Source organism: Equus quagga, unplaced genomic scaffold (genome assembly GCF_021613505.1).
Source record: "Equus quagga isolate Etosha38 unplaced genomic scaffold, UCLA_HA_Equagga_1.0 268.2_RagTag, whole genome shotgun sequence".
Classification (NCBI taxonomy): domain Eukaryota; kingdom Metazoa; phylum Chordata; class Mammalia; order Perissodactyla; family Equidae; genus Equus; species Equus quagga.
Genome location: NW_025799870.1, coordinates 683,948 through 698,933, shown reverse-complemented (window position 1 = coordinate 698,933; position 14,986 = coordinate 683,948). Strand labels below are relative to the sequence as shown.

General features: G+C 42.0%; 1 protein-coding gene across 7 annotated transcripts in view; it reads left to right on the top strand.

The window, feature by feature from the left end:
- LOC124233886 (zinc finger protein 169-like) overlaps positions 1–13,091 on the top strand; it is a 57,803-nt gene extending 44,712 nt beyond the window's left edge. For 6 of the 7 annotated variants that reach the window (XM_046651155.1, XM_046651161.1, XM_046651156.1 and 3 more), the window contains exon 5: positions 11,354–13,091. In XM_046651155.1, coding sequence (XP_046507111.1) covers positions 11,354–12,918 — 1,565 coding nt within the window. In that variant the 3' untranslated portion in view covers positions 12,919–13,091. The remainder of the gene's footprint in view (positions 1–11,353) is intronic. The other variant, XM_046651159.1, reaches the window with a different exon arrangement.
- The last annotated feature ends 1,895 nt before the right edge of the window (positions 13,092–14,986 follow it).

Sequence of the window (14,986 nt, the reverse complement as noted above, 5' to 3'; positions counted from 1 at the left end):
GGGCCCCCTTCGTGCCATCACGCTCACCCCAGGGGGCTTCCCTGGCATCCGCCACCCTCCTCCCCCAGGGAGTCTCACTCCACTCACCTGGCGTCGCCTCTCCAGCACATCTAGGATCCCCCATTCCTGGGCTTTTGTTGGTCTGCCTGACCTTCAATGTAGCGTTTACCCTCTGAGACTAAGTCAGTTGCACCTGCTGGAGACTGTCCAGTTTCTGTTCTTAACCTGATAACTTTTTTGTACACCAGTCTACCCCATAAATTCCCATAACTTTGTTTCTTTTATTTTATGAGAGATTATTTCAGATTACAGCACACTGTGGAGAATCATACAAGTGCCAATGTGCCAGCCTGCAGCCTAAGAAATAAAATGTTATAAAACCCGGTGAGAGCCCCTGTACCTTCCTGGTTGTGTCCTGCCCTCCACCCCGCCCCTGAGAGTTCTATTTCTGCATTAGCATACCCATGACTGCCTTGATCTTTTTTTCCATTCGATGGGTCCTTCAGCCATAGAGATGTCATTTTGCATGTTTGTAAACTTGTCTGCACATAGTGTATTGTACACATCCTTCCAAAAATGCCTTTTCACCAACTTTATGTGAGATTCATTTGTGTCAAAATGTGTAGGTTTAGTTTATCCTTTTTAAAACTGTTACATGATTCCATTATATGAATATTTCTGTTTTAATGCAGTTAAATTGTCAGTTCTCTTCTTTTGGACATTTAAGTTATTTCCAATTTTTGACTATGAAATGGTGTTGCTATATATTCTTGTTACTTCCTTGGGAACATGTGAGTCTCTCTCAAGATGCATATCCAGGATGCAGTAGCTGGTTCATGGGCGCGCATAGCCTCACCTTGACTAGGTTATGCCATGTTATGTGCTGAGGCTGGCACTCCGCTTACACCCAGCAGCAGTGATGGGAGTTCTTGTTCCACGTCCTCACCAACCCTGGTAATGTCAGCATGGACAGTATTGTTGTCAGTATTGATTTAGGTATTGTCACCTCACTTTTTGCCCACCTGTTTGGGATGAATCTCAGAGGATTCTCTTGCTCTCCCATGAGCGTGAGCATCTTTCCCAAGCTGATCAGGCACGGCTGTTTCCTCCTCTGAGATGTGACGGACCATTTCTTTCTTGATTGATTTGTAGAAATTCTGGGAACATTTAGGTCTTTACTCCAACTTGAATTAATGTTATGTGAATTTTGGGATATAAGGATAAATTTTTGCCCGATTTATCTTTTGTCATTCTTTTTTTTTTTTTTTTACATTCCTGGCATTTTATTTTTGTTTTGTTATTTGTTTTCTTCTAAATACCACCATATATCTGGACTTATACTTTTCGGCAAACTCAGTGCTTTTGTCTTTTTGAAAAAAGAACTATTATGTAAGGTATAATATAAAAGTGTTACTATGCTAAGGTATTATGGTATAATAAGTAAGGGATATTATTAAACTATAATAAACTGCATAGATATAAAATTTGGTAAGTTTTGACTTATGCATACAGCCATGAAACCGTCACCACAATCCAAATAGTGAGGATACCTTATCCCCCTGAGGGTTCCTTGTGCCTCATTGTAACCCCTGCCTCCACCCTCACTGCCCTCCCTCTCCTCCCCATACCCGGGCAGCCACTGATCAGCTTTCTATCCTTATGGATTTGTTGACTTTTTCTAGAATTTGCATATATTGAGTCATTACAGAATACTTACTGGATTCTTTCACTCAACATGATTATTTTGAATCTCATCCATAATGTTACGTGTATCAATAGTTCATGTTTTTAATTGCTGAGTAGTATTTCATTATATAGATTTATGACAATTTCTTTAACCATTCACCTATAGAAAGACATTTGGGCAGTCTCCAGTTTTTGACAAATACAAATAAAGCCTGTGAACATTCATGACAAGTCTTTGGATGTACATTTTTATTTCTTTTGGATAAATACTTGGTACTGGAATGGCTAGGCTGTATGGTACAGTACATATTTAACTTTTTAAGAAACTCATAAGTTGTTTTTCAAAGTGGCTGCCTCATTTCATATTCCCACCAGCAGTGTATGAGAGTTCCAAATGCAACACATCTTTGTCAACACTTGGTATTATTATTTTAATTTTAGACATTCTCGTAGCTGTGTAGTAGCATCTTACTGTGGTTTTACTTGACATTTTCCTAATGACTGATGATGTTGAGAATCTTTTTTATGTGCTTATTTGCCATCTGGATATCTTCTTTGGTGAAATGTCTTTTCAAATCTTTTGCCCATTTAAAAAATTGATTTCCTTTTTTTAAATTGTTTTGAAAGTTCTTCGTATATTCTGTATAAAAGCCTATCATCAGATATTTGATTTACAAATATTTTGTATGTGGCTTGCTTCATAGTCTTAATAGTGTTAAGTGTTAATTCTCTTTCAAGGAGGAGTTCTTAATTTTTTTTTTTTTAAGATTTTTTTTTTTTATTTTTTTCCTTTTTCTCCCCAAAGCCCCCTGATACATAGTTGTATATTCTTCGTTGTGGGTCCCTCTAGTTGTGGCATGTGGGACGCTGCCTCAGCGTGGTTTGATGAGCAGTGCCATGTCCGCACCCAGGATTCGAACCAACGAAACACTGGGCCGCCTGCAGCGGAGCGCGCGAACTTAACCACTCGGCCACGGGGCCAGCCCCGAGGAGTTCTTAATTTTGAAGTCCAAGTTTCAATTTTTTCTCTGATGAATTGCAGTTTTGGTGGTGTGTTTAAGAAATCTTTGCCTAAACTAATGTCAAAAAGGTTTTCATATAGTCTTTCTTTTAGAAGTTTCATGATTTTTATTTTCTGTTTAGTTCTATAACCTATTTTAAGTAAATTTTTATATTTGATACCAGATCTGGATTTAAGTACATTTTTTTGCATACAAATACCCAGTTTTTCCAGCTCCATTTATTGCAAAGATAACCCTGTCTGTGCTGGATTATCTATATACCTTTGTGGTTAATCAATTGACCATATGTGAATGGGCCTCTATCTGGACTCTTGTTTCCCCTCCTCTCTCTGTCTGTCTTAATGCCAGTGCCACATAGTCTTGATTACTGTAGCTTTATAATAAGTCTAGAACTCAGCTGGTATAAAGCCTCCAACTTTTTTTCTTTTTCCAAGTTGTTTCAGTTATTCTAGATTCTTTACATTTCCATTGGATTTTAGAGTCATCCTGGCAATTTTCACAAAAAAAAGCCTCCTGGGATTTTGTTTGGGATTGAGTTGAATCGATATCAATTTGCAGAGAACTTGCATGTAAATAGTACTGTGTCATCCAATACCTGAGCACAGTGGAGCTCTCTATTTGTGTGGGACTTCTTTCAGTTTTGTCAGCATTGTTTTGTAGTTTTTAGCGTACAGGTGTTACACATCTCTTGTCAGATTTATCTTCTGTATTTCATATTTCTGAAGCTATTTAAATTAAGCTGTTTGTAAATTTTAATTTTTAATTGTTTGTGGATAGTAAATAGAAATACAATTAATTTATGTGTAGTGATCTTATATCTGGTAATCTTGCAAAACTTACTTCTTAGTCCTAGTAGCTTTTTGTAGATTCTATAGGATTTTCTACATAAATGATCGTGTTGTTTGTGAATAAGTAGAGTTTTAGTTCTGTCTTTCCAGTCAGTATATCTTTACTCTCCCGTTCTTGCCTCACTGCCCTGGCGAGAACATGCAATGCATGGGTGAATTTAAATGGTGAGAGTGGACGTCCTATCCTTGATCTCAGTTTTAGGCGGGGTGCTTTCCTCCTAAGTATAAATTTTTATAGCTGCCGTTTATCAGCTTGACAGACTTCTAGTCCTTGTTTGATGAGCGTTTGTTTTAGGAATGGGTGTTGGATTTTGTCAAATGCTTTTTTGGTATCTTTTGAAATGATTCTATGTGTTTTTCTTTTTTAGTCTTCTAATATGGTGAATTACATTGATTTTTTTTTATTGTTAAACCAGCCTTGTATTTCTGTTAATACAATGCACTGACCTTATTCAGATTTTACCAGTTTTACTTTGACTCTTTCATGTGTATGTTGATTTAGTTCTATGAAATTTTGTCCCTTGTAGGTTCAGGTAACTACCACCATATTCAAAGATATAGAACAGTTCATCACAAGGATCCCTTGTGCTCCCCTTTTATAGCCACAGCCAGCTACCTTCCTTCTCCCCTCTCTCCCCTCTGGAAACCACTAATCTGTTCTCTGTCTCTATTATTTTGTCATTTCAAGAATGTTATATAAAAGAAATCATGTTACCTTTTGGGATTGCCTTTTCTCATTCAGCATAATTCTCTTGAGATCTGTCCAAACTGTTGCATGTATCAATACTTTATTCCTTTTACTGCTGAGTAGTGTTCCATGATATGAATGTACCACAGTCTGTTAAACTGTGCACCCGCTGAAGGACATTTGGGTTGTTTACGGTTTGGGGCTATCATAAATACAGCTGCTGTGGACATTTGTGTACAGATTTTTGTATAAACATAAGGTTTTCATTTCTGGGATACATGCCCAAGAGTGCAGTTGCTGGGTCATATGATGAACACATGTTTAGTTTTGTAAAAAAAAGTGCCATACTCATTTCCCGAATGGCTATACCATTTTACATTCCCACCAGCAATGTTTGAGCGATCCAGTTTCTCTCATCCTTGCCAGCATTTGGTATTAGCACTGTCTTTTAATTTGGCTGTTCTGACAGATTTCTAGTGCTGTCTCCTTGGTTTGTAAGAGTAAGGCGTTTAGGGCAAGCAGTTCCTCTGGGAGAGATGAGTAGCTGAGCTTATCTGAGTAGGTGTACTGTTTCAAGGCCTTACTCATCTTGGAAAAGAAACTGGTGTCCTCCTGTGGGTAGGTAAAGAGCATGAGGCCTGTTCACGGGTGGTTATTGCTGTCATTTCGCGAGGTCTTCATGGCATGTCCTTGGCACCATTGCTCATTCTCCTCAGATGCTCTCTATCCCTCAGAGTGGTTGGCATGTGTGAGTGTGTGAGAAGATCTGATCTGACCACCGAGTGGTCCTGGCAAAGATCTAACATGTGGTGAGAGGCAAGGGAGAGTCTCCTCCTGGGTTGGCTCATGTGGATGGTCTGGCAGGTGGGGGCCCATGGACTCAGGTCCAGGGTGTCTATTTGAGTGTTTCTAGACACTGAAGTTTAAGAGGGTCAACCCTTGGCAGTTCATCTCAGCTGGGGGGGCCCCATTAAAGGTGGTTGGCCCCAGGAGTAATGCATAGCATATGTGTCATTACTTAGAGTTGTTTATTTTAGGTAGACTCTACCTTTTTAGGTAGAGTTTACTTACATGAAACGCAAAATCTTGTGTACTAGTCTATGAGTTCAAACAATGCATACCCCTCTACAGCCCAAACTTTATCAAAATATAGATCATTACTGTCATCGCAGTTCCCTTGTGGCCCATCCCAGCAAACCCTGTACCTATCCCTCAGAGGTCCCACTGGTCTGATTTTACTTCTCTGTAGATTAGTTTTGCCTGCTGTATAATTTTGCATCAATGGAATCATATAATATGTACTCTTTTGAGTAAGTCTTCTTTCACTCAGTATAAAGTTTTTGGGCTTCATCTATGTTGCACGCATCAGTAGTCTGTTTCTTTTTAATGCCAAGTAGCATCTCATCATGTGAATATACAACATATGTATGGATAACATATGTTATCCATTCTCCTTGGTAGACATCTTCAGGGCTTCCAGTTTTTAGTTATTTTGAAAAAGCTGCTATTAACATTCTATGCTAGGTTTTTTGTTTGTTTGTTTGTTTTACTAAACCTAAGTTTTCATTTCCTTTGGATAAATACCTAGGGTATATGCTGGATATTTTAGTTTCCTGGGGTTGCTATAACAAATTACCACAGACTGAGAGGCTTACAACAACACAAACGTATACTCTCGACAGTTCAGAAACCAGAAGTCCAAAATCACCCTGTCAGCAGGGTTTGTTCCTTCTTGAGGTTCTGAGAGAGAATCCGTTCCTTGCCTCTCTCCCAGCTTCTGGTGGTTGCTGGCGATCCTTAACGTTCCTTGGCTTGTAGCTGCGTCACTCCAGTCTCTGCCTCCGTGGTCCCAGAGCCTTCTTCCTTCTGTGTGTCTCTGTATCCAAACCTCCTTCTCCTTGTAAGGACACCAGTCATTGGAGTAAGGCTCACCTAATCCCCTATGAACTCAACTTAACTTGTTTCCATCTGCAAAGACAGTTTGAAAATAAGGCCACATTCACATGTTCAAGGTAGACATGAATTTGGGTGGGATACTATTCAATCCAGTACACTGGGTCTTAGAGTAACTGTGCAGTTTTATGAGAAGTGACCAGACCTTTTCCAAAGTGGTCGTACCATTTTTCACTTCCATGAACAACATATGGGAATTCCTATTGCCTCACATCCTCCTCGACAGTTTTCGTTTTGTCTCTGGTGATGGATGTGTAGTGGTATTTCATGGGGTTTTAAGTTCCATTTCCCTGATGGTTAATGATGTTGAGCACGTTCTATGTACTTTTTGATCATTCATATATATCATATTCCTTACTTTGTGAAGTATCCAAATCTTTTTCCAAGTTTTTATTCATTGTTTTTCTTTTTATTGTTGAATTCTATGAGTTCTTTATTAATCCTGGATACCAGTGCTTTGTCATGTGTACATTTTGGAAATATTTTTCTCTGTCTGAAACTTTCTGTTCATTTTTTTTAACAATAACTTTTGATGAGCAGATGTTTAATTTTGAGGAAGTCTCAACTTTTCTCTCTCTTTAAATTTTTATTGTCATGAAGATAATCTATATTTTCTTCAAATGCTATTTAATTTGAGCCTTTACGTTTAAGTCTATGATCTGTCTTGAATTAGCTTTTGTGCGTAGTGTGAGGCAGGGATCACAGTTTATTTTTCTTTTTCATGTGGATACCCAGTGGCTCCGGCACCATTTGTTGAAAAGTCTTGCTTTTTCCTCATTGGATCACTTTGTTGAAAATCCAGTGACTGGCTAAGTGTGAGTCTGGTGTACACTCTCTGTTCTGTTCCTTCATATGTCTATCCTTAAACCAAACCACACCGTCTGTGTTCCTGTAGGACCATAGGAAGTCTTGAAGTCAGGTAATGTAATTCCTTTCCCTTTGTTTTTCTTTTTCAAGATTGCTTTCAATAGTCTAGATCCTCTGTATTTCCACTTAAATTTTAGGATCAACTTCTCATAAAAAAAAGAAGGAAAAACCTGAATTATGTTTATTATTGACATTTCAGTGTATCCACAGATAACTTGAGGGAGAAATTATATCTTACCAATATCAAGTCTTACAACCTGCTACCTAGATCTTTTAAAATTCTTCTCAGCAAAATAAAAATCCGTGAGATGCTTAGGAGGAAATTTATAGCCTTATGTGCTTATATTAGAAAAGAAGAAAGGTCTGTGATCAGTGACTTAAGCTTTTACCTTAAGAAGCTAGAAAAAGAAGAGCAAAGTAAATGCAAAGTGAGTAAAAGGAAGAGAATAATGAAATTAAGAGCAGAAATCAATGAAATGTAACACAGATTAACAACAGGAAAATTTGCAAAGCCAAATATAGATTCTCTGAAAAGATCAACAGAATTATCTATCACTAGGTAGATGAACCGAGAAGAAAAGAAAGAAGACATGAGTAATCAATTCAGGAATGAAAGGGACATTATCAGTACATATCCTTCATCCTTTAAAAGGATAATAAAGTTTGGGGCTGGCCCCGTGGCCGAGTGGTTAAGTTCGCGCGCTCCACTGCAGGCAGCCCAGTGTTTCGTTGGTTCGAATCCTGGGCGCGGACAGGGCACTGCTCATCAAACCACACTGAGGCAGCGTCCCACATGCCACAACTGGAAGGACCCGCAACGAAGAATATACAACTATGTGCTGGGGGGCTTTGGGGAGAAAAAAGGGAAAAAAGAAATCTAAAAAAAAAAAAAGAGGATAATAAAGTCTGAACAAGTTGGTACTAACAAGTTTAACATCTTAAATGAAAGGGATAAATTCCTTGAAAAATACTACTAACATGGGATGGAGCAAAATCTGAGTAATGCTACGTTTATTAAAGTAATTAAGTTGGTAGTGGAGCCAGGAACCTTCACATGTGATAAAAATATTCCAGATTGTATCCACGTTTAAAAAGAATTATATCCCTTGACCAGGTGGAATTGATTGACAGATGCAAGGCTCAACGTTAGAGAATCTGTTCTAGAGAATGCTAGTCAATCATGTTTCTGTACATCTAATAAGACAGAAGCTGTCTCACCAGCTCTCCTCCTTTCCTTCTGAGTCCTCACCAAAATCACCTTTAACTAAATCCGTATTTCTAGCAACAGTCCCTTCTTGTCAATCTCGGCTTTTTCTAGCATGTACCTCATAACTTCTGGCCTCTACTATCAGCTAGTTCCAAAGCTACTTCCACAATTTTAGGTATCTGTTACACTGCACCCCACTTCTCAGTACCAAAATCAGTATTATATTTATCCAGAGTAAAAGAACCAATAGGATATGTGTGTGCGTATGTGTACATACATACAGGCAGTGAGATATTATAAGGAATTGCCTCACACAATTATGGAGGCTGAGAAGCCCCGAGATCCACAGTCAGAAAGATGAGGACCCAGAACAGCCAGTAGTGTAGTGCCAGTCCACAAGCCAGCAGGCTCAACACCCAGGAAGAACTGCTGTTTGAGTGCAAAAGCAAAAAAAACAGAAAGCAGCCCCTTGCCACGTCCCAGCTGGAAGGCAGTCGGGCTGGGGGAATTCCCTCCTGTTTGGCAGAGGATCCGTCTTCCTTCTATTCAGACCTTCAGCTGATGGGATGAGGGCCACCCACGTTAGGGAGGGCCGTCTGCGTATTCAGTCTCTCTGTTTAAATGTTAAAGTCACCCAAAAACACCCTCACAGAAACACCCAGAATTGTGTTTGATTAAATGGGCAACCTGTGGCCAGCCAAGTCGACCCATAAGATTAACCATCACATATGCTAACATTTCTTTTATATTGTCATAAAATCGTGGAGATGATATATTATTAAAGTTGTCTAATTTCCAAGAATTTATGCTGATTAATGTTGAAAATGTCTCCCTTTTACATTTATGGACCAAGTCTTAAAATTCTTTAAATTGTTTAAAAGCAGTGAATGCCCAGGGTTCTTTCGTCTCTTGCAGTCTGGTGTCTAAGGCCGTCCACCTGACCCACAGCTATGCTTCTGTACGCACACCTGCAGTGCAGGAGGGGAGTTTCTGTAAGGAGCCATCAGGCATTGAGTTTTTTCTTTTGGAAAATTTTGAGTTCATGTACAATTGTTGAAGAACTTTTTGATTTGAAAAAATCAATCAGTACAAGAGCAGTTGTAGATTTTAAGAGTTTATAAACTGATTGATTTTCTTCTACATCCTAGAAATTTTTATGATTGACTAAAAAGCATTATGGTAAAATTTTATTTCTATTTCTGCTTTTATTCCAGAACTTCTGGATGTTTGAAACCATGTTGAATTTTAGTTTCCCCAAGCGGATGTTGCAATTCTAAATCACTTTCAGTTAAAATTTGCCACATTGCTAGATGGGCACAAAAATTAGGCTGAGTGAACATTCTTATTAGAGGCCGTGGTTCCCATAGGGCGACATTAACTGTATTTAAACCAGTCATCAGTGAACACAGAAGACACACAGCAGGCTCCCTCTCCCTCTGAAAGGCACACCTGTAATAAGGTGCAGGTTACACTGGCCTTGGGCTTTATGCCCTAGTGGGCGTATAACAAGCCAAGGAGAAGGCAGCGGCCGCTTTACTCTTCCCATCGAGTCACAGACAAGTGGACAGTAGCTCGTGCTGCAAGCTCTGCTGTCAGAACTCTAGAATTAGAACAGAGTATTTACTGGAAACTGCTGGCCAGAAATGTACACACCTGCCGTGAGCTTCCATACTGTGGGCAGCCCAGCTTAATAAGATAAACATGTGGACGGCTCAGTGAGCTGAACTAGAGCATATTTGTGATGAGAGGTCAGCCATGGTGGGACCCCTGATGGCCCGAACTGTGTACCAAGACTGAAAGGATGTCCACTTTCACATCTGGAAGTCCAGTGGGGTCAGCACCTGTGAGTGATTCCCAAGACCATTTCACAGGAGGCTCTAGGTCTATCAACATGCACACACACAGAGCGAAGTTCATGGGGTAGTTTGCTGAGGAGGAAAGGAAGGGGTTTCATGGTGGTTACTATCAGTACTGAAAGCTGGCATCTCAGACAGATGGACTGAGTCAGTGCTGTCGATCAGGTTTTGGGAAACATTTTCTGTCAAGGGCCAGACAGTAGGTATTTTAGGCTTTGTGGCCTTTATGCCCTTTGCCTCAACTGCTCAGCTTTGCTGTTGTCTGTGAAAGCTGCCATAGGAACTGCCCAAAGAATGAGTGTGGCTGTGGTCCACAGACCTTTATTACGAAACGCCTGGTGGGCTGTAGTTTGCTGAGCCCTGTTGTATATGGTTCATAAAATACGTCTCATTTTTGGTTGGCAAAGAAAGAGTCAGGTAGGTCTGGAAAGGCATGGTATGTGGAGTTTGTTTAAGGTTCATGATGTTTTTCTTCAGCTTCAGGTGGATAGAACTTGTGTAATGGGGCAGGGCGTGCAAATTTGACATCTCCTAGGCAAGGTGGTAGATGGAAATTTTTCCTTTTACAACAATTTGTAGAAAACTGAGAAAAGCAGATAGGAGATTGACTGAGATCATCAGAACCCTTTAAAGGCTTGCAGGCCTAGACCGTGTCTCTGTGTTTCACTGCGGAGGCCCCACTTCCTGACAGAGAGCCCAGCACATGGTCCTCTCGAGATCCTTGTTTAGGATGGAGGACACAGCGCTTCATTTCCTGCGTGGGTCTTGGACCTCTCCTTTATATGCCTCACCCGTGGCGCCTCTGGGTTGAGTGACTCCCTGTAGTGACCCCATCCTTTCTGTAGGAAAAGTCACTAAAAGAAATGTGTAATAAGTCATCTAGTTTAACTTTCAGTGAAGCATGTATTTGTGGATATTGTTTACCTCAGTGTTAATGACTGGCTGGTGAACAGGGGGAAACGTGTAGCTCCAAAGGCAGCAGTTTATAGGGCTGGAGTTGCCTGGGATGCTTTCTTGAAGCTGTTTTAGTTGGGCTGATCTTTAGAGGCAGCTTGCCATGTGGGTTTTCTGTGTGGCAACAGGAGGTGCGTTAATGTGTCACCGTGGGCTGAAGGTAGGTCTGGAAAGGAAGTCTTTGTTGTGTGAACATCTGAGAAATGACTGCTGGGCGAGTGTTACCGTCCACAAGGTACCTGTGCTGACTCTGACCAAGACTTTCTCTCCAGCAGAACCAGAGGCAGAATTCCGGCCCTGTCTCTCCTGCCCGGTGGCCTTTTCCAGTCCGCACTTCCTCACACGATATGTGCTGTGCGGTCACCCCCCGCAGGTCTTCCCAAGCTCATCTGCAGGAAGCCACTTGCCACTACAAGCTCCTCGCTGCTCCAGTGGAAAAGCAGAAGATGGAGAGACAGAAGGCTCTGGCACCATGTTCGGGAGTCTGCAGCTCAGCGGGACTTCGAGGGCATTCTTCAGCCCATCTCAAGGTCAGCCAGTAGACTGGGTGGACGGCAACAGAGGTGGAGTAATAGATCATGACCCGACCCAGGGGATGAGCTCTCAGGAGGCAGACGCCACGTTCACGGGGACAGACATCTCGGGATCTGGAGCAGTCATATGTGGAAAATACAGACCAGGACATAGCACAAAGTCAAGCCTCTTTGGTCTCCAGAAGCATCATGTGTGCCCCGAATGTGGCAGAGGCTTCTGCCAGAGGTCAGACCTCGTCAAGCACCAGAGGACGCACTCTGGGGAGAAGCCTTATAGTTGTATAGAGTGTGGGCGACGCTTTGGCCGGAAGTCCTCCCTCACCATCCACCAGAGGAAGCACTCCGGGGAGAAGCCTTACATGTGCAGGGAGTGTGGGCGACGCTTCAGGTACACGTCCTCACTCACGAACCACAGGAGGATACACTCCGGGGAGAGACCCTTTGTCTGTCAGGAGTGTGGGCGAGGCTTTCGTCAAAAGATTGCCCTCATCCTGCACCGGAGGACACACTTGGAGGAGAAGCCCTTCATATGTCCTGAGTGTGGGAGAGGCTTCTGCCAGAAGGCATCGCTCCTCCAACACCGGAGCTCGCATTCGGGTGAGAGGCCCTTCCTGTGCCTTGAGTGTGGTCGTGGTTTCAGGCAGCAGTCGCTGCTCCTCAGTCACCAGGTCACACACTCAGGGGAGAAGCCTTATGTCTGTGCCAACTGTGGGCATGGCTTTCGCCAGAAGGTCACCCTCATCAGACACCAGAGGACGCACACCGGAGAGAAGCCTTACCTGTGCCCTGAGTGTGGGCGTGGCTTTAGCCAGAAGGTCTCCCTCATGGGACACCAGAGGACGCACACAGGGGAGAAGCCTTACGTGTGCCCCGAGTGTGGGCGTGGCTTTGGTCAGAAGGTCACGCTCATCAGGCACCAGAGGACACACACAGGGGAGAAGCCGTACCTGTGCCCTGAGTGTGGGCGCACCTTTGGCTTCAAGTCACTCCTCACTAGACACCAGAGGACACACTCAGGGGAGGTGGCTGATGTGTACGGAATGTGTGAGCAAGGACTGGGCCAGAAGTCCAACCTCACCTCTGACCAGAGGACACACTCTGAGGAGAAGCCGTGTGTGTGTGGTGTGTGTGGGCGTGGCTTTGGCTTCAAGTCAGCTCTCATCAGACACCAGCGGACCCATTCGGGAGAGAAGCCGTACGTGTGCAGGGAGTGTGGTCGTGGCTTTAGCCAGAAGTCTCACCTCCATAGACATAGGAAGACCAAGTCTGGCCATCACCTCCTGCCGCAAGAGCTGTTCTCCTGACCTTTCCTTTCCCCTTGAGTGTGAATATGGCAGAAATCACTGGGAAGTGTTCTGCTTTCCCGAAATGGAATGGAGGGAAAAAATGGTGCTTTCTTTCCGTGTTCATAAGATAGTCGGTTTATGGTTTACTTTCTAAGCAGCAGTCCTCTCTGTGTTTTATGGCCTTTTGTTTTAATAAACTGCTTCTTTACAAAGTTGCACACATAGCTATGTTGCTCATTCACTCATCTATCAAAAACCCCAAGGTATTCAGCTTCTTGGGAACCATGGGAGAGTCACTGTGTTTTGTTCTGGACACTGGTCCTGCCTGAGGGGAGAACGAGATTATAATAGTCTTCATTCTTAGCCCTTCTTAAGTCCTCCAACAGCCATGTGATATCCCCAAGCCACACACTCAGCTACCCCAACAGCAGATTGAGGGGTACCTGTTAGTGCTCATGCCTGCAGCCCTGGGCCTCTCCCTTTAGCTCTGCATACTTGCCAGCGATCCAACCTGAGGACTCAGGGCCTTCAACCACAACCCTCCCCAGTCCTCCAGTCAGGGGCTCAGGATCTGGAGCACCTGCCTTTACAACCAGGCCAAGGCGCTGTCCCTTTAGCCATTGCCCTTTGCTCTTTCTAATCCCCAGAGCACAAATGTCCTAGAGCCTAACAAATGTCCTGTCCAAGACTGTCCGTGTCCCCTTGCCTTGGTCAATGAATGGCCACTACAAGGTCATTTTCCCAAGGCTTAGAGGCTTTGCTGGCTTAAAATCTAGAGGCAATAGAAGATTCATAAGATTGAGTAAACAAAAGTTTAAAAACTTTTGCATGGCAAAAAATACCATAAGTAATATCAAAAGACAAATGACTAGAAGAAAAGTGTGTCAACATATAAATCAATGTATTTCACAGATAAAGGGTTAATATCCTCATTTTATAAGAACTTTTAAAGATCAAAGAGAAAAGACCAGAAATCCTATAGAAAAGTGGACAAAAGAAATGATCAGTTTACCAAAAGAAGTATACACAAATAAGATGTTTAACTTCAGTCATGATAAGAGAACTACAGGTTACAACTATAGTGAGGTACCATTTCTCACCCATCAGCTAGGCAAAAATTCGAAAGTGTGACAGTCCTCAGTATTGTTGAGGCTGTGGGGGAACAGGCACTTTAATACTATGTCAGTAGCAATGCAGAATGGTATAAGCCTTATTGAGAATTTGGCGATAATAATGAATGTAGTGTTTGATTATATATCCTCAGTCTTGGCAGAGTTTATTTTTATATGTGTGTGTTAGAAGTACAAACAAATCCTAAACTCTCATAGGTTTTTTCTTGTAGCAATATGATGAAGCAATTCTGAAACTATTTTTGATGCATTATAGGATTGAGTACATGAGTACATGTGTCTTTGTTGTTGGGAGCCAAGGTTCTCAATGTGGAAGGAAAGTCATACGATTGTGGAATGGGACAAAGCAAGGAAGAATTCTGTGAGCATGGGCTGGAATCAGAAGTATTGGTGTGAACTTAAGATTCCTAAGATTTGTATGTGTGTGTCTGTACATGTTTATGTGCACATGCATATTTGTGTGCATGTGCATATGTATTTGTGTGTATGTGTTGATACATATATGTTTTCTACCTTTGTCTGCTGAAAAGACCAAGAAGCAAGGATACTCCAGTAGCAGTGAGTATATCTAGTGTCCAGATTTTAGTCTCTAGCGCCATTTTCCATTTGTGGGAACCATAGCTTCTTGGATTAATGGCCACTGCCAGGGTTAGGGCAGGGTAGGTATGAGGTGATCCCAGAATATCTTGTAATGCCAGAAAGTAAGGAAGTGTTAAAAAACATGGTGGAGCATGACTCTAGGATACAGCCAGTTTGAAGGGTTTCTCACCTACCGGCCAAGTCTGAGACAATTTGAGCACCAAACTGAGTACACTAATGACTTATAAACCATTGGGGGAAAAAAGAGAGAAACTTATGCGTCTATAACAATAATAAATACATAAATATATGAAGTCTGTTGCTTACACTAGAATGCCAAGGGCCAACTAGTAACTTCATTTTTCCTCCTAATATTA